We start from the raw sequence: 23,526 nt of genomic DNA, 5'->3' as shown, positions 1-23,526 counted from the left end.
GTGGGGGTTGGTGAGGGTGTGTGTGGGCTGGGTCACTTTCTTGTTTTTACAGAGTAGATTGTGTGTTCTGTGGCAGGGAAGCTGACACCTGGGTGAGAGACCCAGAACCAGCAGGCTTGTTGTGGTTGGCCAGCTCTCTCTGTGTTGTTTGGGGCAGGGCTGGAGAGCTGGCATCTGTAGATTGTGTGTTCTGTGTTGTGCTGCTGCTGTTACTCTTCTCTTCAGGTTCTTGGGGGGGGGGGTGCTGTTTGGCCTAATTCCCATTGTTTAAAAGGCCACTTTTGTCCCCCTTTTCCTGGTTCTGGTTTTAGGGGGTGGGGGTGTTGTTGACTTATTTGGCCTGAGCTTTCTTGTTGGTGAAAAGGCCACTTTTTAACACTTGGCCTTTTGTGATTCTGCTGGTTTTGTTTTGGTTTTTTTAATTACCTCTGGTTGGTGTGGGGGTTGGTGAGGGTGTGTGTGGGCTGGGTCACTTTCTTGTTTTTATAGAGTAGATTGTGTGTTCTGTGGCAGGGAAGCTGGCACTTGGGTGAGAGACCCAGAACCAGCAGGCTTGTTGTGGTTGGCCAGCTCTCCCCGTGTTGTTTGGGGCAGGGCTGGAGAGCTGGCATCTGTAGATTGGGTGTTCTATGGCAGGGAAGCTGGCACATGGGTGAGAGACCCAGAACCAGCAGGCTTGTTGTGGTTGGCCAGCTCTCCCCGTGTTGTTTGGGGCAGGGCTGGAGAGCTGGCATCTGGGTTTGCTGCAGCCAGGTCTGCAGAGCAGACCTTGAGCAGATTGTGTTTTGTGTGGCAGTGACGTTGGCAACTGGGTTTATATTGCTTCCAGGCCTGCAGGGTTCATAGAGTAGATAGAGGGATGTAGTGCATTTGGGTCCTATAGAGATTCTCTGATGTGGTTAGGTTTGGCTTTGGGTGCCCCAGGAATTGGACCCCCTGGTCCAATTTTTTTTTTTGGCCTTGTGGGTTTTGTGTGGGACAGTGCCCTGAAGCTGCACAGCAGTTTGGGGGGCTCTCCTCAAAACCCCCTGCTCCCCAGAGCCACTTTTCCCACGACAATTACAGTGAGGAAGTGGCTAATTGGGCTTTCCCCATCATTGTTGGCAATGGGCCTTTTGGGGAGCCCAAAGACAGGGACCCCCTGGCCCAATCTTTTTGGGACTTGGGGGGGTTAGAGGGGAGAGTCCCCTGCAAGTTCCCTGCAGATTTGGAAGCTCTCCCTCAAACCCCCTGCTCCCCAGTAGCCTCTAATTATCCCCTATGTTGCCATTGATTTCAATGGCCCATAGGGTATAATGATAGAATAGGGGCACCCTCTTTGGGTGCCCCTGGAATGGGATCCCCTGGCCCAATCTTTTTTGGACTTGGGGGGGTTGGAGGGGAGAGTCCCCTGCAGGTCCCCTGCAAATTTGGGGGCTCTCCCTCAAACCCCCTCCCCTCCATGCGGCTTCAAATATACCCTATTTGCCATTGATTTCAATGGCCCATAGGGTATAATAGGGCCGTATATTCTGTAATAGCCGCGCATCTACCGTATATGCGGCTATTCCGAATGCGGTATTCAGGAGTATACGGGGATTCCGAATCCCCCCCCTTATACTTCCGAATCCGTGTAAAACCGAATATATTTTTTTTTGCATATCCCCACCTGGGGTCCGCCTAGTGTGGTCTGCCATCCTGCCTCATCGGGTCTGGCAAGGTGCTTGGGACCCAGCGGGCATTGAAAGGGCTAGGAGGAAAGCCAATCGGGCCCTGCAAAAGGCTTTGGTTGGGGGTTTGGGGACTTTTCTACCTCACCCGTCAATTCAAGCCAATTGTGCCGGGTTGTATAGACCTGACAGGGTGCATCTTTCAGATGCTGGTAACCGGGCCTTTTTATATCACCTATAGCAAGGGCTTCAGGCAGCTCTGGGCAGTCCGTTGGGGTGCTAATGCCTAAGCAGAGGCTTGGCATTGGCGGTGGCAGAAGGAGCAAGGGGTTATGGAAACCCAGGGGAGCACCCAGGGCACAGCACAGCTTGAGTGCAGGCGATTGGCATGAGCAGCAGATGGGCTCCATGGTTCAATGTTGTATAATGCTGATCATGTGAGGCCTCCCCACAAGATTGGCTCTTCCTGGGTGATGACGCCAATGTGGGGTGGGATGATTAGCCTGGCCAGCCTGACAGGAGCCAAATCTGTGGCTCATGCCAGGGGCAGGGTGGCTCGCCCATATCTGGACAATGAAGGGTCATAGGTTCACCTTGGGGCTTGTCCAGTTCTGGTAACCCTTGCCGTACAAGTTGCTTTAAGGTTGTTTGTTTAATAAAAGGGCCCGTTTTACCAAAATACAGTGTCAGTCTCTTTATTCCGACTTGGGGGGCAACAGCCTTGCTCAGGTTTTGCAAATTGAGGACTATGACTTCTGTGATTGAATCAATCCATCTCAATGCTGGGGCTTCTTTTCTTGTTGCATTCAATTTTTCCTAACATTATTGTGTTTTTCCATGACTCTTGTCTTCTCGTAATGTGATTAAAGTACAATAACCTCAGCTTGGTCATTTTTATTCTAGGAATAGTTCAGGCTTGATTGGATCTAGAACCCACTTATTTGTCTTTTTGGTAGTCCACTGTATCTGTAAAACTCTCCTCAAACATCACATTTCAAATGAACCAATGTTCTTCCTATCAGCTTCCTTCATTGTCCTACTATTACATTCATACATAGTAATAAGGAATACTATAGTATGAATTGTGTTTGTCTTGGTTACCTTATGCTTAACCCTCCCAAGGTAAAAAAAAGGCAGCTATACTACTTTGACATAGGGTCAAAGTGACCCCATATTACAGCAAAAAGCAATGGAAACCTGATAGCTCTCTGTCAAAAAAATAGGCCTCAAGAATAACATTCTTCAGCAATGCAGGACAAAGGAAAGACATATTTGGAATTGGGGTCAAAAATACCCCTCATTGAAAACATCAAACCCCCACAAAAACATAAATGGGGTCAAACTGACCCCACCATTTTTAAAGCAGAAGACAGAATTGGGAATCTATAAAACTGATTATTTTAAAGAAAGCAATCATTGTAACCTTACACACACACACACACATACCCACCCACCTAAATATGTAAAGTTGAGAAGGTGACTCAGAGTTTGGGGAAATTCAAAGGTGAACAGTTCAGTGGACAGGTGAATGGGGTCATCTAGAGTACTTACCCCTGCTCCAAGATATGGAAAGTTGAGAAGATCACCCTGAGGTTTGCAAAATTTGAAGGGCAAAAGGGAAGCAATTAGCTCAGAAAGCAGGTGGCCAGGGTTCATCTAGAGCAAGGGTATCAAACATGCGGCATGGGGGCCAAATCAGGCCCCCAGAAGGCTCCTATCAGGCCCCCAAGCAACTGGCTGTCATCTGTTTTCTTTTCCCTCTCTTTTGCTTCCTTCTGCATAACAGAAGAAGACAGAAACAGAATACAGGATGACCTTGGCAGGCTAGAAAATTGGGCTAAAATCAATAAAATGAATTTTAACAGGGAGAAATGTAAAGTTCTGCATTTAGGTAGGAAAGATCCAATGCATGGTTATAGGATGGGGGAGACTTGTCTTAGCAGTAGTATGTGCAAAAAGGATCTAGGGGTCTTAGTGGATCATACGCTGAACATGAGTCAACAGTGTGATGCGGTGGCTAAAAAGGCAAATGCAATTTTGGGGTGTATCAACAGAAGTATAGTGTCCAGAACACGTGATGTGATGGTATCGCTTTACTCTGCTCTGGTAAGACCTCACCTGGAGTATTGTGTTCAGTTTTGGGCACCACATTTTAAGAAGGATATAGACAAGCTGGAATGGGTCCAGAGGAGGGCGACGAAGATGGTGAGGGGTCTGAAGACCAAGTCCTATGAGGAAAGGTTGAAGGAGCTGGGTATGTTTAGCTTGGAGAGGAGATGACCGAGAGGTGATATGATCACCATCTTCAAGTACTTGAAGGGCTGTCATATAGAGGATGGCGTGGAATTGTTTTCTGTGGCCATGGAAGGTAGGACCAGAACCAATCGGTTGAAATTAAATCAAAAGAGTTTCCAGCTCAACATTAGGAAGAACTTCCTGACAGTTAGAGCAATTCCTCAGTGGAACAGGCTTCCTCGGGAGGTGGTGGGCTCTCCTTCCTTGGAGGTTTTTAAACAGTGGCTAGATGGCCATCTGACAGCAATGAAGAGCTTGTGAATTTAGGGGGAAGTGTTTGTGAGTTTCCTGCATTGTGCAGGGGATTGGACTAGATGACCCTAGAGATCCCTTCCAACTCTATGATTCTATGAACAGTTTCCTTTGCCATGCTTGCTCAATCGCACAGGAGCTAAAGAGCAAAACCTCTATTTTCTCCATTGGCTGTGGCTCCTCCCTTGGGGGGAGAAGGGGAGGAGGGATAGTTTGCTTTGCCAGGCTCTCTCATTCGCACAGCAGAGCTACTGAGCCAAGCCTCCCTTCCTTCTATTGGCTGAGTCTCCTCCCCCTCCTGGCCCCCTGGGGAAAGAAGGAAAGAGCCAGTTCCATGGATCCCATGGGAGAAATACAAAGGAAACACCTTTATGACCAACAAGTGTTAATGTTTTAAGCATGTTTTAAGTTTTTTAAAAAATAATTTTAATTGTGTTCATGTCCTTTATAAAGTTTATATCTCTGTTACATAGCATTACATTTTATGACACACATGGCCCAGCCCGACAAGATCTGATTTATGTCCAATCCAGCCTTCATAACAAATGAGTTTGACACCCCCGATCTAGAGTTCCAGGCTTCACAGCTCCTTCAAGTCTGGAAAATGTGAGGATCAGGGGATGCCTTCAAACATGTCATGTCTTGTCTTGCAATGGGGTATGGAATGACCCCATTTCCAAAAGTGCAGTGTCGTTCAATTTGAGTTTTCCCTTGAGGTTGTGGGCATGAGGGAAGCTTTGACAGAGCACAAACACAGAGCTTTTACCTGTTCCTACTATATACTCAACAATTCAGGTTGCAAAGACTGCTTTCCCTTGGGGGTCACTGCAACCCCCAATTCCAAAAGCGTTCTAAATCCTCAAAGCCAAACAAAGATCTATAGATATAAATTATGATAAAAGATTTTGTTTTCACTGTTTACTCTACCTTTTCTATAAAATGGAGATAATAGGTTTTGGTCCATCTATTTAAACATAGGAATAGCGCTAAAATAGTGTTTTCCAATATTTTTCCAATAGAACCCCAAATTATGATTATGCATAGTGCTTTCATTTTCAAGCCAAGTCTATTGTGGCCAGATTGATCCCATTTTCCCTTTTTATGAAACTCAAAATTTTTAAAAAAAGAAAGGTTGCGGAGAGAGGAACTTCAGGCCAAGGTACTGCAGTTCACTGAGAAGGCATAACAGGAGGCTGGTGTCTGTAGAAAGCTTCAAATGGATAAACCATTTTTCCTCATGACTCTGGGGTCAAAAATACCCCGATTCCTTGGGAGGGTTAAGAATCTTTTCCAGCTCCTTCATGCTGCTCTTCCCAGTCTCTATCTCTTCCTGATTTCTTGGATGCTGTCTCCCTCTTTTGGTTGATTTTTTAAATTGGATTTAAGCAAACACAGTTATAATGACAATGTTCTTTCTGGATACATCTTTAAGGTGAAATTAAACATGAACATCATTTTAGGCGTCTATTCTCAGAAAAGCAAATTTAAGCAGCCTTATTCAGAAGTGCAGACCAGTTAAATAACTTGTACAGAGGAAAGTACAAACTTCAGTAATAATTCAAATGCCAAATTGCATTGTAAAAACCCTGAATTTTCATCTGGATTTCCCCTGAAGCTTTAACTTGGGGAAAAGAAAGGTAGTAGAGAGGAACGTTTAAACACACACACAATGCAGAGTTGGCTTGAAATTCTGCAGGGAAATAGGAGTATGATATCCTTCTAAACTGGCAGTGGTTCAAATTCCATTCCTGCAAGGCTAATGAAATGAGAAATGTTGTTTTAAGCTTCATGCCATGTCAGACAATATAAAACTAAAATGCCCTTGAGTTAATCAGAACAGTCTATTCAGCGTAATTCATCCATTCGAAATAGCTACCAAGCAGGCTAGAAACAATGGTGTATCGGGCATGATTATTCTAGATTATAAATGCACTTAATTGCTGAATTAGCACGCAGCTATGACATATATATGCATTCTGTCAGGAAAAGACACTTTTCCATTTAGCTCAAACTGCATTCGTCTCATGTGCCTCTCCCCACATCATTTTACTTCTTCAAGATTTTCTGCAATGTCCACTTTTTCAATAGTGATACTTTCATGCCACGCTATAACAGCATTCACTATTAACTGTGTGCTATTACATGAATGTGACAGCCACAAGGGTCTGAAATATAGATTTGCTGAAATGTTGCCCTTATTGTTCTTTACAAAGCTTATCATTTCTTCAGCTGTCTTTTCAAAATAACATAAAGAAACCTTCTTGTTCAATCTTACTTGTAGTAGCTACTTTACCATCATGATATGAACAGATTCTTTAACTTCAGAAGCAGTTCAATATAAAGATCTCTCTTGTCAAATTACTGCTTCTTTCCTTAAGAACTTGTGGACCCTAAGGTAGTTAATTCAATTGCTTTGATATACCAAGGTGATCTCAGTGCTGTCACTCAACACTTACCAGGCATTGTCCCGTGATATCATCACAAGCCTCCGCATGTCCAAAGCATGTGCATGGCCTACAGATTCCCCCAATAATAGTACCGTTCACTCTCCTGTGCCTTGGCCAACAGGACTGCAGAAGATGAAACATTGTAAAAATTATTTCACAGAGCACTGAAAAAAACACACCAGAAAGTACAACATTAAATTTTGCAAACAAACAAACAAGAACTTGACAAGGCAGTGTTTGCCAAACTTTTGGGGCTTGTCCTCCTTTAAGCTGAGTCTGCCTTCTCTAATCCAATACCAACCATCTGTTCTATAACAGACTGTGTTTCATGCAGTCTGGTGCTTGTGTAATGGACTGTGGATCTGTAGGGCATGCATCCAACAGGAACATTAAAAAGGAGACCAAAACAAGAAATATCTGATCCCCTCCTAAAACAAAGAAAATACTACTAAGAACAAAACAGCAGCTCTTCCTAATTAATGTTGGGAAGATGAAGCAAGAATTTGTCTACCCCCAAAATCTTCATACAATGTGAATCAACAAGGATCCTTCGTAATAAACCTACTATTGACTGGTGAGACACCACTACTTCCTGCCTTTCTGTGGCACTCAATGTCCATTTTCAAATGTTCTGCATTTGGTACAAGTATTATTTCCCCAAGAAAGCCCACCCAAAATCTGAGAATCCCTATGGCAGAAATAACAATTGAAAATTATCAAACAATCTCTACAAAACTCATCATTCTAGAATGGTTATCTATGCACTGACCTTTACTGAACTGGCAGGTGCAAGACTAAAGGAGGTTTTAGCGTGATCTTTCTTCTGAAATGGTAAAATGAAAGCAAAGAAATGAAGAAAGGAAACAGGAAAGCTTCACATACCAAGAAATGCAGAGTGAAATAGTCAGAAGACAAATGACTGAAGGAGACAGAGAGAGATAGAGAGGAGAACTTTTTTAAAAATGCCAGTCATAGCTAAACTACTACTTGAGTAACCTTGGTCAAAGGTGAACAGGAAACAGCAATCACACATACCTACAAGTAAAAACAAAAGTAGGCCTACAATCTCCTTTTACAGAAGCTTACTGGTATGTGAACCACTTCCCTATGGAACAACTCCACATTGCTGGAATATGTGTGAACAGACATGTGAGGAGACTGACTGAGGGCTTTCACCCCACCCATTGGTTCTGGCCCCATACTAATTTGGTCTATAATCTCTCCATGCCTTTTTGAGGCTCCAGTTTTCACATTGCTATCCACCCCCTTTTCTTCCCCTGCTCTTTAAAGATCATTCCCCACCCCCAATCTTTTTTCTGGAAGCCAATTTGGAGTCACCTTCTCCTCACATGTAATGTTTCTGTCAGTTTTCTTTGTCCTATCCACTGCCAGCCCATTTTTTGATGATTGGACTATGGTGTTCAAACCGCTCCCTCTCCTCCCCCTGAAGACAAGTGGTTTCATTTTTGTTTTTAGTGCTTTTTTAAAAGCCCTGAGTTACTATGGCATGGGTCATCTCAAACTCATCAACAGCACACTAGAAAAAGCTTCTACTTACAATTACTCCTAATAATGGTGACTGCTGCTGCTGCAAAAAAGCTTCCTGCCTTACAATGGAAAATCAAAAATATGTCTGCCATACAACAGTGGCTTAACAAACTCAAAGAATATTGTATTCTGGTAAGATTTCAGATTGTATTGCAAGAATTGAGAACAATCAGTCACAAACCAATTTGTTAGAAAAAAATGCTCTGTAATCTTAAACTATGGCCACAATTCTCAGATTATGCTCTAACAATATAAAAAGTTCAATCTCTGCTACTAGACCTTAACAACTCCAGGCATTTGTATGAGCCAGCTGAAAAATGTCAATTCATGTATTTTAATATTAATCCTTGTATTTGAAAGTGCATAACAAACAAAAACAAGCAAACATTCAATATTCAGCATTGCAATGTGCTGATCAGACATATAAACTCATTATGCATGTATATTTCAATACTTGCATAAGATGTAACATATGCTTTGTAATATTGCAATATATCTTTCAATAAAATGTTTATTTATTTAAAAAGAAAAAGCTTCTACAATTAACCACACTTTTGTATTTGCAACCTTTACATAGCTGTATGGACTACAGAATGACAAAGCAGTGTCTGGATATATGTGTGTCTGAGTATCTAGGTAGTATCTAGGGGACTTTATACAAAACAGTCAGTTGTTAGAAATGTGTTGAGGCTTCCCATAAAAAAAAGTATCACATGAAATTCAGCAAATTGCACCATGGCATTTCTCAGCAAAGGTGACATGTTACAGGTGTGATTCATCAGCAAAAAATCTACTGTTTTGTTCACACTTCAAAATAAGATGCAAGGCAGCAGTTTTGCCAGCTATGTACTTTACAAATAGTTTTACATTGATGAATGTTCAGAGCATTCCTGCAGAACTTCTGAGAGAAGGCACAACTGCTACTGGTTGTAATTGGACTGTTATCACTGTTTATGGATTTTCAAGGGATCATGCCAAATTTGAATTCAGACCTCTTTGAGATAGTATACTTCAGCCTCAGTTATAGCAGCAATATTGAAATTTCATCACATTAAGCATTACATCCTCTCATCACAAATGGAACTTGCATGTATGCTGGTAAAAAAGTGAATATATTTATTTACATAAAGAAGGAGAACAATGGTGTTAGCTGTTTTGTGTCCCCACTGGGGAGAAAATGAGGGTATAAATATCTAAACTAAATAAATAAATACCATGACAGCTCAAGACGTATAAATTTTTAAAGCATATATGTTAAAAATCTATTAAAATAAATTAAAAACACTTTCCTAAATAAGTTATCTTACAACTAAAGATTGTGAAAACTCTTGACATTCATTTGTGAATCTTCCCAGACAAGATTAAATATGTATTTGTTTGGCAGTAAGAAATCAGAAAACAGTCTGATTTGTTATGTTTATTTTTATACAAATAAATCTTTGTGAAAAATCTGCCAAAATGAAAATAGATGAAACTATTTTACAAGTCTCTTTGTGTTTGTACTCCATCTCTCTCCTTTCTTGAACAATTCAAAGGGTTCTCAGTATCTGCAAGCCTTTCCAATTAATTAAAAGAAATGCAGCTAGTGGGGTCAGGTAAAAGCAATACCTTATTATCTCACAGAGTTCGGGTTATGAACATGATGGTCATAACAAATTCATGCAATATGCGAATTCAAGGAAATCATTATTTTCACTTCACTTCGTGGCATGGGATTGTACTAGGGACCATATGTATAAATTATTTTCTTGGAAGGAAAGTTCACCCTTCTAATGAATAACAGCTTATGAAGTACATGAAAGCCACAGACATTTAAAACGGGTCACACATTTTACATGTTGGATACGTGCAGGATCCCTGATAGTACCCATGGTAGTAAACTGCCAATATATGCATCCTTGCCTTTGGGGAAAATGTATTCAGGAATCCTTCAGCTATGTGTGCACAAGACACTGGAGAGTATTTCAGTAAGCATATCCATGCTACAAACTGAAAATAGTTTTCATTTATTTATTCTCTCCGAGGAGTCCTGAAAAGCCAAATTCCATAATGGGGATCTCTACCAGGAAATTCTCAGTCCTTTATTCATGGTACCACCTTTATTCATGGTACCACTAATATTCTTTGTGGAAAGTCATAATGGTTAAGGTAGTATAAGATAGATATTAATTCGCCATGTATCTGGTCCATTTGCAAATAATATATATAGTCTACTCAATCACAGTTTCTGTTCTGTAAATTGACTGCTTATGGATGACATCACTATGGTATCATAAGACTGTGATAAGGTTTGGAAATATTTAAAGTATATTTAAATAGTTGCATATTTAAAGTAATCACATTATTTTAAACATTTAAACATTCATCTCCAAGGGGGCTCAAGGCAGCTAAATACAAATAGAAACATATTTATTCATATTAAATTAGGTCAATAGAATAATATACAGTGATAGGATCTACATATTCTTTATGTACCTTTTCATACTTGATCAATCATGTTTGATTTCAGTTAAGTACCTGACTCTTAAGAAGCCTTTATTTAGGGATCTCAGTATGGGATTTTTTTTTTAAAAAAAACCCCATTAAATTAAAAGGAAGGAAGGGAATTATGAAGCTCAAGTTGGAAAGATATGGGTCAGAAACTTCAGAAGAGAGGTCCAGCACTAGATATTCCCCTCATGAGCCAAAGCTTTTGTCCTGACCTATACAGTTGTTACTCCTGACATCAAAGTCAAAATATGATTTGAGAGTATGAGAGCAATCAGGAATAGAAAAGTCTCTGGATAAATACAGCATCTCATCCAATTGTGTCTCTACTTTATTTGTACACACTTTAGGATTTCAAGAGCTACCCTCTGGATAAGAAAGGCTTTTACATTATTTTGTCCCCAGTCCCAACGCTGAGACCTCATAACAATATTTATCTGGGACAAGTGGATTTAAACTAGTAGGGGGATAGTTTAGAATGGTACAAGTTGTTAGGGAATTCTGTTTGAAATTCTATTTCTTTATCTCAAACAATGCGATGGATCACTGGATCAAATAATCATTGAGAGGTATTTAACATGAAAGCAAAAACATATTTAATACTACAGGGAAAGGGTACTAGAAGATAAAACAACAAATACTATAAAACTACATGCTTACACTAGAAGATCATGTGCTTAATGGAGGCTACTTCCTCCTTCATCTTGACCACTCTGCCTGAACAAAGGAAGTCACCTGACTAACTGACCAAACACACAAAACAGGTTTTCCCGCTTCTAGACCTTGATTGACAGCAGTCAATATCTTCTTCCTAGGTCATGCAGACAATAGGGAATCAGGTAGTGTTAACCTTATAATTACTGGAACTCTAGAACATTACAAAGGACATACAGAATAGATACATATTTCCAACACCCCTTCTCAATGCCTAATGTGCAAGTCATTATACATTCAGTAGTCATTACTCATTATTCACTGTAACATTCACATCATCATTTCACGTAAACATTCAAATCTAGCACAAGGTAATGGCTTAGTAAGTATATCAGCTACCATAGCTTCTATACAACAATATTCTATCTTAATCAGCCCCTTCTGGTGTAGATTTTTCACTAGCTCACGTTTAATACCAATAGATCTACTTCTGGCTGTTCTACTTTCCTCTTTACATATAGCAATACAAGCCTGATTATCTTCAAACATTACAATAGGTACAGGTTCTTTTATCTTGAAGTCTTTCAGCAGATGAAAAAAACATTCAAGTTGACTGCAGGCACTGGCTGCTGACACACACACTGTAGATTGTGCCACTATAGTCTGTTTTCTGCTAGTCCATTCTACAAGTCCATTTCCATAGAAGAACAAGTATCCACTGGTCGATCTGTAATTGCATAGTTGGCATCCATGTATCCAACTAGTCTGAGATTCTCAGAAGGTTCAATGATCAGTCTTAAGTCCATAGTCCCTTTTAAGTATCTGGCAAGTTTCTTTACTGAATTCCAATCATGGTGATTAGGCGAACTTACTTTTCTGCTCAATATTCCAACAGCAGCTGTAATATCAGGTCTGGTAGTTTTACTCAGGTACAGGAGTTTTCCTATAGCTTCTCTGTATTCGCCAGTGTCTTTGAGTGGTTGACCACCCTGAGCTCTCAGGTATGCAGGTTCAAGAAGTATCTTAGATTCTTTATAGTCTCTCATGCCAAGAGTTTCTATAAAGTCCATAATCTTTTGTCTTTGGCACAGTTGAAAGGTTCCATCCTCAAGTCTCTCAATCTGTATTCCTAGATAATGTTTAGTATCTCCAAGTCTTTTGACTTCAATCTCTTTGTTCAGCTTTTCAACAATGTCTTTAATGTCCTCTTTGTTCTTGCAGCTCACAACCAAATCATCAACGTAAACCAGAATGTATTGATATTCTCCATCTTTAAGTCTAGTGTACATGCAGGGTTCAGCTTTCCCTTGCTCAAATCCTTGTTGCTGTAGTAGTCCAGTTATTTTGTCATACCAACTTTTTGCGGCCTGTTTCAAACCATACAGTCCTTTGTTGAGTTTGAAAACATAATTCTCTTTGCCAGGGACTTGAAAACCTTCAGGTATTTCCATATAGATTTCCTCTGATAACTCACCATTAAGAAATGCTGTCTTAATGTCTAGGTGCTCTATGAGCATATTTCTAGATGATGCCACACTCAGTTGTGATTTAAGTGTAGCACTATTGATAACTGGTGCAAAAGTCTCTGAATAATCAGTTCCAAATTCTTGTGCATAGCCTTTGGCTACTAGCCTTGCTTTGTACAAGTCTATAGTTCCATTATCTTTGTACTTTATTTTGTAGACCCATTTGCACCCAACAGGCTTTCTTCCTGCAGGTAGCTTTGTAAGAGTCCATACATCTTTTTCATAAATGGATAGTATCTCTTGTTTCATTGCTTGAATCCATTTCTCCTTTCCTTCATTAGGTAAAATCACACACTTGTTTCCAGTTCTTTAGGTTTCACAGTCTCTATAGATCTCAGTGTCACAGTATCCATATTTCTGTGGTGGTTGCCCTTTTGTGCTCCTTTCTGATAATCTTAAAATGAGTGGAGGTTCTGTCACTCCCTGCGGTGCGGTCCCCGTTTCCCCTTCTGGTTCAGTAGAGTCTTCAGAAGGTAGACCTGCCGGTTCATCAGTGGTCACTACAGGTAACCAGGTACACCAATCTTCAGAAACATCATCAGTAACCTCAGAATCAGATTCAGGTACACAGGGTGCTTTAGGCAAATTACTGTCTTCCACAAACACAACATTACAATGTTTAGTCTTATTCATCTTTGGATCATAGACTCTGTAGCCTTTTCCCACTGAGGAATATCCTACTATGAATCCAATCTCAGTTCTTGCATCAATAGCTTCCCTCTATTTTCTCTAGGAACATATGCATAGGCTTTTGCTCCAAAAGTTTTAAGATGCTTAAGTCCTGGCTTCTTGTCAAACCAAGCCTGGAACAGAGTAATTCCTGTTACTTTTAAAGATATTCTATTGTGAATATACACTGCTGTATTTACAGCTTTAGCCCACAGGCCTTTAGGTAATCCAGAATGCATGAGCATTGCTCTGGTCATTTCCTGTAATGCACGATTATGTCTTTCTACACTCCTATTCTGTGTGGAGTGTATGGGACAGTCACTTTGTGTTCAATCCTTTCTGCTTTCAGAAATTTCTTAAACTCAGTATTGCAATAGTCACCACCTCCATCTGTCAGCAAGCTTTGAGGTGCATGCCCAAATCCGTTTCTAACCATGGCAATATATTCTTTAAATTTATCAAGAGTCTCATCTTTTGATTTGAGCATATAGACAGTGCTATATTTTGTCTTTGCTTCTGTGAATACTGAAAAAAAAATATTTATCCCAATCGAAGTTTTTATAGGCCCAACAACATCACTGAATATTGTTTCCAAAAACCTTTCATTATGCACACTGCTTTTTCCACTGATGCAAGGTGCAGTTCCTTTTGCTCTCAGACAAACATCACATCTTCCTTGGATTTATCACAATGCACAACATCAAGTCCACAATCCTTCAGCAACTTCTCAACACTGCATGCTTCTGTGTGCTAACTTTACATGCCAAGCATAAACACATCTCCTATGGTCATACTTTCTGCCTTTAATCTGGCAGTCTTTTCCACAGCATCAACAGCATCTGACCTTTCATAAATCCATAATATAATAAGCTCAATTTCTTTCATCCAGTTTAAAACTAATTCCAGAATTCTTCTGAATAATTTCACCATTATCTCCTTTATCAAGATATACAGCATAATTATTTCTTATAAGCACTTGGCTTGAAAGTAAATTCTCACTTGATTCAGGTGCATAAGCTACATTTTTCAGTTTTACTGGCATTAAATCTCCATCAGTGGTAAGCAATTTCATTTTGATCTCACCCACACCACAAACTTGTAAGGTCTCTGACTTTCATCCAACTCTGAAAACATGCCTTTATATCAACAAATATGCATAGAAGATCCACTATCAATCTAAAATCTTCCTCTTTCACCAATAAAATTCACATTATTAACATGCATGGTACTTTCTCTGTTCTTTTCTTTGTTCCCACCTGGGCCATGTGGCTTGGAAAATTTCTGACTGCTATTATTTCTATGACCACAAGATGGCGGTCATGTTCTCTCATTTGAAATATGTGCTTCAACATTCCTTTGTCTAGTGGGAGCATCATAATTATTACAATATCTTGTGATATGTTTTTTTTGCCCACATCTATGGCATATTATATCTCTTCTTATTCCTGTTTTTTTTGCCCACATCTATGGCATATTATATCTCTTCTTTTTTGCCCACATCTATGGCATATTATATCTCTTCTTATTCCTATACTGTGGTTTCAGGCTTAAAGCAGACATAGAATCAGACAGTTCAGTGTCCTTGTCCCCAGATCTGGAGGCTGCTTCCTCCTTGATAGCATTTAACAGACCTTCCAGACTCAAATCTTTTTGTAGTCTCAAAATCATCTTAATTGGCTTGTAAGTACTGGATAGAGCTTTCAGTATAGTTGAGATTACGTCTTTTTCTGTAATAGTCTCACCAAGCTCCTGTAGTCTGGATTACATGCACATAAATTCCTTCAGACATTTAGTCACAGTCTCCCCTTCTTGCACTTGAAAACCAAATATTTTTCCCTTTAAATCATGAATAGTGCTTATAGGAGTTTTGTTATATTTATCTTTAAGGCATTCAAGCATTTCTTTTGCAGTTTTAAGAGTGTGCAATTCAGGAATTTCATATGTCTCAATGTATTCTAAAATGAAAGTTTTTGCAAAACCATCTAGCCATTTAAAAATTGTTTTTTCTTGCTCATTCTCAGGGGGATTTTCAGACAAAACTCTTTCAGCTCCATAAGTCTCAAGTCTTTGCATTAGGAATGAGAGCCAGAATGAGGAATTATTCTTAGTTAACTTCAGGGTACTAAATCCTATCACTGGTAGGTTACTCACGGTACCAAAATCAAGATTTCCGGTGGCTGTTCCTGAAGACGTGGAAACAGAAGATCCAGTGGCTCCTCTCTCTGGGTTCAACATTTTTCACAGCAATCAGGCAGGACAAGGTTAAAGATTCTTCCTTCCTCACAGGGGAGAAAAAGGCAGCTGAATGTGTGCGCATGGTTGCAGCAAGGCTCTTCCAAGGTCTCCAATGTAAGCCACAGAAAAGGCTTAAAAAGCTCCAAAAATTCTTTTTCTAGCACATCTTGAGACTTTTAGGCAAAAGTAGCAGCGTTTTCAGATAAAGACAATCTGAATTCAAAGCTCATTTAAATCAGAACATTCTCAGTAATGGCAAGAGAAAAAAATGACGTCATTTTAAAATTGAGGCTTGTCTGAACAGCATAGCAGCTTCTTACCTATTGCTTTCTAAATGTTCTCAAAGGCGATCCAGATTTTAAAAAATCATTTGGAGTTCAAAAAACAGTCCATGCTATAAGCTACCAGCTTGATGGCAAAAACCAAGAACCATCCTCTGCTACCAATTTTGTTAGGGAATTCTGCTTGAAGTTCTATCTCTTTATCTCAAGCAGTGCAATGGATCACTGGATCAAATAATCATTGAGAGGCATTTAATATGAAAGCAAAACATATTTATTACTACAGGGAAAGGGTACTGAGAGATAAAACAACAAACACTATAGAACTACATGCTTACACTAGAAGATCATGTGCTCAATGGAGGCTACTTCTTCCTTCTTCTTGACCTCTCTGCCTGAACAAAGGAAGTTACCTGACTAACTGACCAAACAAATAAAACAGGTTTTCCGGCTGCTAGACCTTCTTCCTAGGTCATGCAGACAATAGGGAAACAGGCACAGTGTTAACCCTATAATGACTGGAACATTAAAACATTGCAAAGGACATACAGAACAGATACATATTTCCAACACAAGTGAGGGTCCATGAGACTCTCCCCTCTTTATTGCCAAGCCCTCTGACTCCTCAGCTCTCTTGCAAATCAGTAGGCCTGTCGTGGTTCTTGGGCTCTCCTGAAGCCTCAGAGAGCCTGCTGTGGCTCCCAGGCTAACTGGCCACTGCCTCTGCGACCTCTACAGCCCCTGGCCTCTCCTGCAGCTGTTGGCTGCCTGGTGTGGCTGGGTGCTTCGTCAATGATGGACACAGTGAGCCTGGAAGTGGTGAAGAAGTCAGGAAGCCATGGAGGACCTGTCAAAGGCTGCAGGTGAGCCCAGGAACCACAGTGGACCCTGTTAAAAAATGTGGGGTTTCCCCCACCTATGTGTGAATCTGTAGTCTGCTGTGGCTCCTTGGCTGGTTTTTCCTTAGCCCCAGGCCCACTATGGTTCCTGTGCTCCAAGGCAGCTGCTGCAAGTCCCAGGCTCCACCACAACTGACCCTGAGCCAGTGTGGTTATGGGATCCATCGCAGCTATCAACCACCCAGCACAAGGTAGGAAAAAGCATTCTCTGCACAAGCACAGAGAGTGGCATTTAACTTTTCAAGGGATTTAAACCTCCTCGTGTACTTTTTTAATGTTCTGATTTTCTGCAGGAGTGCCCCAAGTTTGGTGAAGGATCTGTTTAGCCTCCATGTGGCTCCAATCCACAGATTTCGTTATCCTCAGATGGGGCCAAGGGTGATTATTAGAATATTATTTATTTATTTCAATTTTTCAAACACCTTCCATGTCATGCCAGGCTCAGGACAGTGCACAACATATCATATAAAACATTAAACAGACTAAAATTTATAAAAGCAAAAATAGAACTAAAAGATGGTGCTACATAGTCTAATTGTGCCTGTGTCTTATAGGGGGAGGCAGTGGGATGGGAGTGCCATGATGGAATCATTGCTGCCCTCAACCATATGCCTGCAGAAACATCTCTGCCTTACAAGCCCTGCAAACTGTAAGAAGTCCTGCAGGACACAGATGTTAGTCAGAAGACAGGTTGGAGCCAGGGCTGTGGTTGAGGACAGCTGGATATTTCTTGGGCTGGGGGACCACCAACAAGTTTTAACCAATAGAGCACAATGCTCTTCTGGGGACTAGGAGAGATGGTTTTGAAGGTTACATAGGTTCCTGACCATTAAGGGTCTTGAAGGTCAACACCAGAACCTTGAAGCGGATCCATACACCACGAGAAGCCAATGCAGCTCACGCAGTACAGGCTTAATATGTGCTGTGTGAGGAGTCCCAGTAAGGACTCACACTGCTGCATTTTGTACCAGTTGGAGTTTCTGGGTCAGCCTCAAGAGTAGGCCCATGTAGAGCAAGTTACAGTAATCCAGCCTGGAGGTAACTGGTGAATCGATTACAGTGGCTAGGTCAGCGTGAGACTGGTAGGGGGCCAATTGCCTGACAGGTAGAGGATCAATTGGCGAAGTTGGAAAAAACACCAGCCTGGCAATATTGGCGACCTGGGCCTTCATAGTTAAAGAGGAATCCAGGATCACCCCCAAACACTTAATGTAAGGTTCCTGTCTTAAGGGCACACCCTCAATAACTGGGAGTTGACACATCATATCAGAATCCCCTCAGACCAGTCATACAACTTCCATCTTTGAAGGTTTCAGTTTCAGTTGACTCTGTTTAAGCCATCCCACCACAGCCTCCAGCCCCTCAGCCAGATTTTCAGGGGTGGTATCCAGCCATCAACAAAAAAGGCTGGATGTCTTCAGCATCATGGTGACAACCCAGCCTGAACCTCCACAAAAATGATCAGGAGTGGCTATCCTATTCTCCCACCTTTGCTTCCTCCCCTCTCTCCCTACTTCTCTCACTCTTTCTCCCATCCCTTTTCTTACTCTCTCTCTTCTATTTCTGCCCCCTCCTCACTCTCCTTGTTTTTTTTTGCCTCCCCACTTCATCACTCTTTCTTTCTCTTTCTGCCCCACTCCATCACTCTCTTTGCCCCATCATTTTCCCAACCTCCCACCTGCTTCCTCCCACCGCACAGTACACTTTATATAATTTTATTAGTTTTAATTAGAAAAGAAAAAGCATAAAAAGGGAAGGGAGGGCATACGCAGAATAAGAAATGGGGAAAAAAAAGAAAAATACAAATACATCAATTTTAAATCTACCTCCAAATAAGATATCCAATTCAATCTACCTGCAAGTATAAAATTCTCCATATGTTTTGCCATCTTTATCTTTCAAAACATTTTTACCAAACTATTATTTACAATACAAGCCTAAACATTTCTTCTTCCACACATATAAATCTGCACAAGTCAGAGCAGTCTCAACACAAAGCTTACTACTTTGGCTTAAACTTTTTAAAAAACAAAACCAAAAAACCCCCCAAAGTGATTTAACAGATTGGCCCTATCCTCATTAACAAAAACATGAAAAATTTATATCTTTATACTTAAGAGGAAAAAAAACCCCTCAAACAAAAAGAATACAACCTGGTATTACATCTATTTCAATATCAACAGTTTCTCCTGAGAAGCATTATTATTAAAGAAACAAGTATAGCAATTTACATAACATCTGTATTGTCTACCTTTTTAACAATTACTCCATCTCTTGTTTCCCTATTAAGCTAGGAAAAACATCTTTTAAGATCCAAAAGTAAAAATCTCCAACCTGTTCTGATTAATCTCAACCTACTCAACTTTCTAAAATAAAAACATTTCAGGAAATCCTTCTTACTGAAAAAAAAATTCCTCCTGAGTTATAGCTTAACTTATAAAATTACCCATATTTATAACAAACATAGAGACTAACATAATTGTCTTTTAAAAACAAGTTCAGCATTTTGTAAAGAAATTATGTTATCTGCTTTCTTACAACTTAATCTAAAACAAACAATTCTTACATAAAATTCTTTTCAAAGAACTTTTTAGCCCTTTAACTTTTAAGTCCATCTTATTTTAAACAAGACAGTTTATTATAATCCAGAAACAAACAAAAACAAAGACGACAAAAAAAAATCACTTAGCCTTCTGATTTCACATATCCAACTTTCTTACAAAGTCCATATCCAGCTACCCACTGAGGAAAGTCTACTTCAGGAGAGTCTTCTTTCTGAAAGATTTTCACATCACATCATTTTCTGGTTGGAATGCATCTTCTCACTTCTTAATGCAGTCATGCTTCTCAAAGCAGATAAGAAGAATTCCACAACCTTTGTTCCTCTCCTCCTAGCTTGGGTCAGCCTCCATTTCCGGTCCTCTTTTTTTTTTGAATACGCCACAAGCTTCCATTTTAATTTTCTTTTGATGATTTCCAAACAGCTCAATCTCCCATTTCAAATCCACAGATATCGCCAGGTTAGCATTTTGCTCATGTAGATTTGAGGTTTCACTAGCTTTCAGCAAAAAAGCTGCCACTTGTTTCTGAATCAAACCAACCAATAAACCAAGATCTTGCTTCAGAGATTTTAAATCACTTAACATGTCTTTTTTGTAAGAAATTTCGCTTAGCAAAGCCATTTTTCTCTGTCAGCAAACTCAGTCCATTAATCCTGCTTACAAAAGAACTCAAAGTCCCAGACAGTCCATCCTTCTCAGTCTCTCTGTAGTTGTAAATGTTAACGTATAAGTTTCACATCAGACAGCAAAGAAAAAATCCTTCTAACAGATATCTCATTTTGTTCAGACTGTATTGCAGCCAAATAATAGTCTCTTTGAGAAATATCCAATTATAACCAGGGTCGATTTAAATGTCCATATTCCGATTGATTCACATTGCTTCCAGTGTTTAAAGATGTTCTTTGACTTTTCATGGCCTCATTCACAGGGAGATTAGAGATAACGATCTTGTCCCCTTCTTTTTGAACTGTAAAATCATTAGCATCTGAAAAAGACCCTTGGTCTTGGCAGTTAAAAACAAACTTACTTGCATTGCAGATTTGTCATGCTTGAGATAGATGGGTGATAGATGATAAGCTTGTTAGAGAAAAGAAAAGCAAACAGTCGAGAATTCGTCTCTTGTTGCTGTATTAGTGATTGCGACGGAGAGGGCTTCAGAGCACACAAAAGAAACAGGAGCAACAGCTGTTCCACCTCCATTCCCATGTGAAAGCCCCATGCCTAAGAGACCCCACCAGAGTCTCTTTGGGGGTGTCAGATCAGTGACACCCTTCCACCTGCCCGGTCAGGAAGAATCGCAAGTGGGAGCGCTCATGAATCCACCTGCTAGCAGACGACATATCCCGGAAGTCTCCCACCACACAGTAGCAGCAGCAGTGGTGGCAGTGCTCCCAGCCATCCACCTGCTTCCTCCCCACCCCTCAGCAGCAGTCATGGGGGCAGCCTGTCTACACTTTTCCATTGTCAATAGTGTCCGGCAGGGTGCTTCTTAGCGCTGTTCTTATTTAATTTATACTTAAATTATTTATACCTTTATTAAAAGCAGATTCCCATAAATCCTCTTGGTTCAAGATTCTTGACACAAAACTCTATCTTATTGAACTAAATCCTAGCTCTGTCTTATTGGACTAAATCCTGACATTATTCAGGGCCTGGAACCCGCAGTTGTTAAGTCCTATATCTAGAAGAATATGCAAAAAAAGGATTACTTGAGCACATTTATTTTATTTATTTATTTGATTTACATTAGACATTTATCCCGCCCTCTCCGCAAGCAGACTCATATCCGCAGGGTTTGCTCTTCTGTATTTTTTTGTATTCCTCCACCAAAACTGCTGCCTTCCTATGCTTTTTATCTAACTATCCCAAATTACTTTAGAGCTTTCTTATTAACTCAATTGAATGCACAGCCCACTGCTGTTATGAAGAGAAGATTTAAAGATTCCTTATTTAGGCTGCCTTTGTGATTGTTCTCAGGGGAAAACTGGAAATTTAATATAGATTTTGTTGGAGTATCTGCTTTATATGAACCTTAGAAATAGGCTTGTAACACAGTACCCAAATAATTTTTCATCTTTGTCTCATCACAAACTAGTTTTACTCCTTTTATCTGACAGATTCCAAACCTTACCCGTGCTGTTGTGAGATTTTTCCATTGGTTTAGTGCTGTGTTCAGATGATGCCACTTAACAAATGGGTTTTTGACTGCTGAAGACTTTTAATCAAGCAGCTTTAATCAGAATTTCCCAGCCACAGGTTGGGAAATTCCTGGAGATTTGGGGGTGTGGTCTTGGGAGTGTGTGGCTTAGGGAGAGAAGCAACCTCAGCAGGATATAATGCCATAGACTCCACGCTCCAAAGCAGCTATTTTCTCCAAAGGAATTGATCTTTGTCTCCGGGAGAGCAGTTGTAATTCTGGATGATTACCAGTCCTCACCTGGAAGTTTTACAATGGTAGTTCTTGAGAAGGGAGATGGCTGGTTTGCAGCATGGAGTCTATGGCATTATACCAGTCTGATGTCCCTCCCCTTCTCAACCCTTCCCTTCCCCAGACTCCACCCCTCAAATGTCCAAGAATTTCCCAACCTGGAGTTGGCAACCCTATCTCCTTTCCACTCAACAGCCAACCTACCTTTATCTGCCCCTCTGTCTTCAATTTTCCATATCCACCCAATTTCCCCACATCCTACGAAGCTAAATCCTACGAAGACAGAGGTCCTTTGCTTGGGTCGCCGCGGCCTGGGGAGGGGGATCCCCCTGCCGGCTTTTGACGGTGCGCCGCTGATGGCGGCGGACAGGGTCAAGAGCTTGGGGGTGCTATTGGAGCCTTCCTTAAAGATGGAGGCTCAGATAGCAGCCGCTGCTAAGTCCGCATTTTTTCATCTTAGGCGGGCAAGGCAGCTGGCCCCCTTTCTGGAGTGCGACGACCTAGCAACAGTGATCCAGCTACGGTCACCTCAAGGTTGGACTACTGCAATGCCCTCTACATGGGGCTGCCCTTGTCTCGGACCTGGAAACTGCAGCTGGTGCAGAATGCCGCGGCCCGGCTGTTACTGGGTCTCCCAAAGTGGGGACACATCCGGCCGGGTCTCCGGACTCTGCACTGGCTTCCAGTGATATACCGAGTCCGGTACAAGGTGCTGGTTATCACCTTTAAAGCCCTATATGGCCTGGGACCTGCCTACCTGAAGGACCGTCTCTCCCCACATGTTTCCCAGAGAGCACTGAGGTCAGGAACACAAAATCTCCTCACTATCCCCGGGCCAAAAGAAGGCCGTCTGAAAGCCACCAGAGAATGGGCTTTCTCCGTTATGGCCCCCGTATGGTGGAATCAGCTGCCGGAAGAGGTAAGGGCCCTGCGGGACTTGGCGCAGTTCCGCAGGGCCTGTAAGACGACCCTCTTCCGGCTAGCCTATACCTAGCCAGAATGACAACTGATGTAACTGGCCAGCCATCTGTTTACAGTAAATTGAAATATTCTGTTTTAAAGTTTTAACTGTTTAAATATTTAATTGTTTTTATACCTGAAATTGTTTAAATTTTATGTTGATTAATTGTTGGCAGCCGCCCTGAGCCATCCGTGGGAAGGGCGGGATATAAATCCCAAATAAATAAAAAAAAATAAAAAAATCCTATAACCTAGGAAAACTACTGACTTTCTCCACAGTGGGGTCAAAAGCAGCTTACATTATTATTACCTCATTTTTATCTGCACATCAACCCTGTGAGGTAGGTTAGGTTGAAAGTATTTGACTGGTCCAAAATCACCAGTGAGCTTCTGCAACAACATTACAAACTGGGTCTACCAGCCCCTAATCTGAAGCTCAGTTGGAGCTGGCAACCCTTGCCAGGCCTTGTCCTAATGAGTCCTCCCTCAAAGGCCAAAATAGGCCTGGAATGGGCCCTGCCTCCTCCCCCTCCCTTTTACTGACAAAACCTAGTTTGTAATACTATGGTTGCCTAGCAACAACCACGGAGGGAATCATTTAAAAAAACAACAACAGGCACTCCTTTTATCTTTTT

At 41.0% G+C, this 23,526-nt stretch overlaps 1 protein-coding gene across 8 annotated transcripts in view; it reads right to left on the bottom strand.

Moving 5' to 3' along the window:
* LAMA2 (laminin subunit alpha 2) overlaps positions 1-23,526 on the bottom strand; it is a 900,941-nt gene that overhangs the window by 352,955 nt on the left and 524,460 nt on the right. For 4 of the 8 annotated variants that reach the window (XM_060239150.1, XM_060239173.1, XM_060239164.1 and 1 more), the window contains exons 16-17: positions 7,413-7,466; positions 6,653-6,766 (exon numbers count right to left, since the gene is read on the bottom strand). In XM_060239150.1, coding sequence (XP_060095133.1) covers positions 6,653-6,766; positions 7,413-7,466 — 168 coding nt within the window. The remainder of the gene's footprint in view (positions 1-6,652; positions 6,767-7,412; positions 7,467-23,526) is intronic. The other 4 variants (XM_060239159.1, XM_060239188.1, XM_060239196.1 and 1 more) reach the window with 1 other exon arrangement.

Source organism: Heteronotia binoei, chromosome 1, assembly GCF_032191835.1.
Source record: "Heteronotia binoei isolate CCM8104 ecotype False Entrance Well chromosome 1, APGP_CSIRO_Hbin_v1, whole genome shotgun sequence".
NCBI classification, from domain to species: domain Eukaryota; kingdom Metazoa; phylum Chordata; class Lepidosauria; order Squamata; family Gekkonidae; genus Heteronotia; species Heteronotia binoei.
The sequence above is the reverse complement of the archived record's forward strand: the minus strand, read 5'-3'. Positions and strand labels throughout refer to the sequence as shown.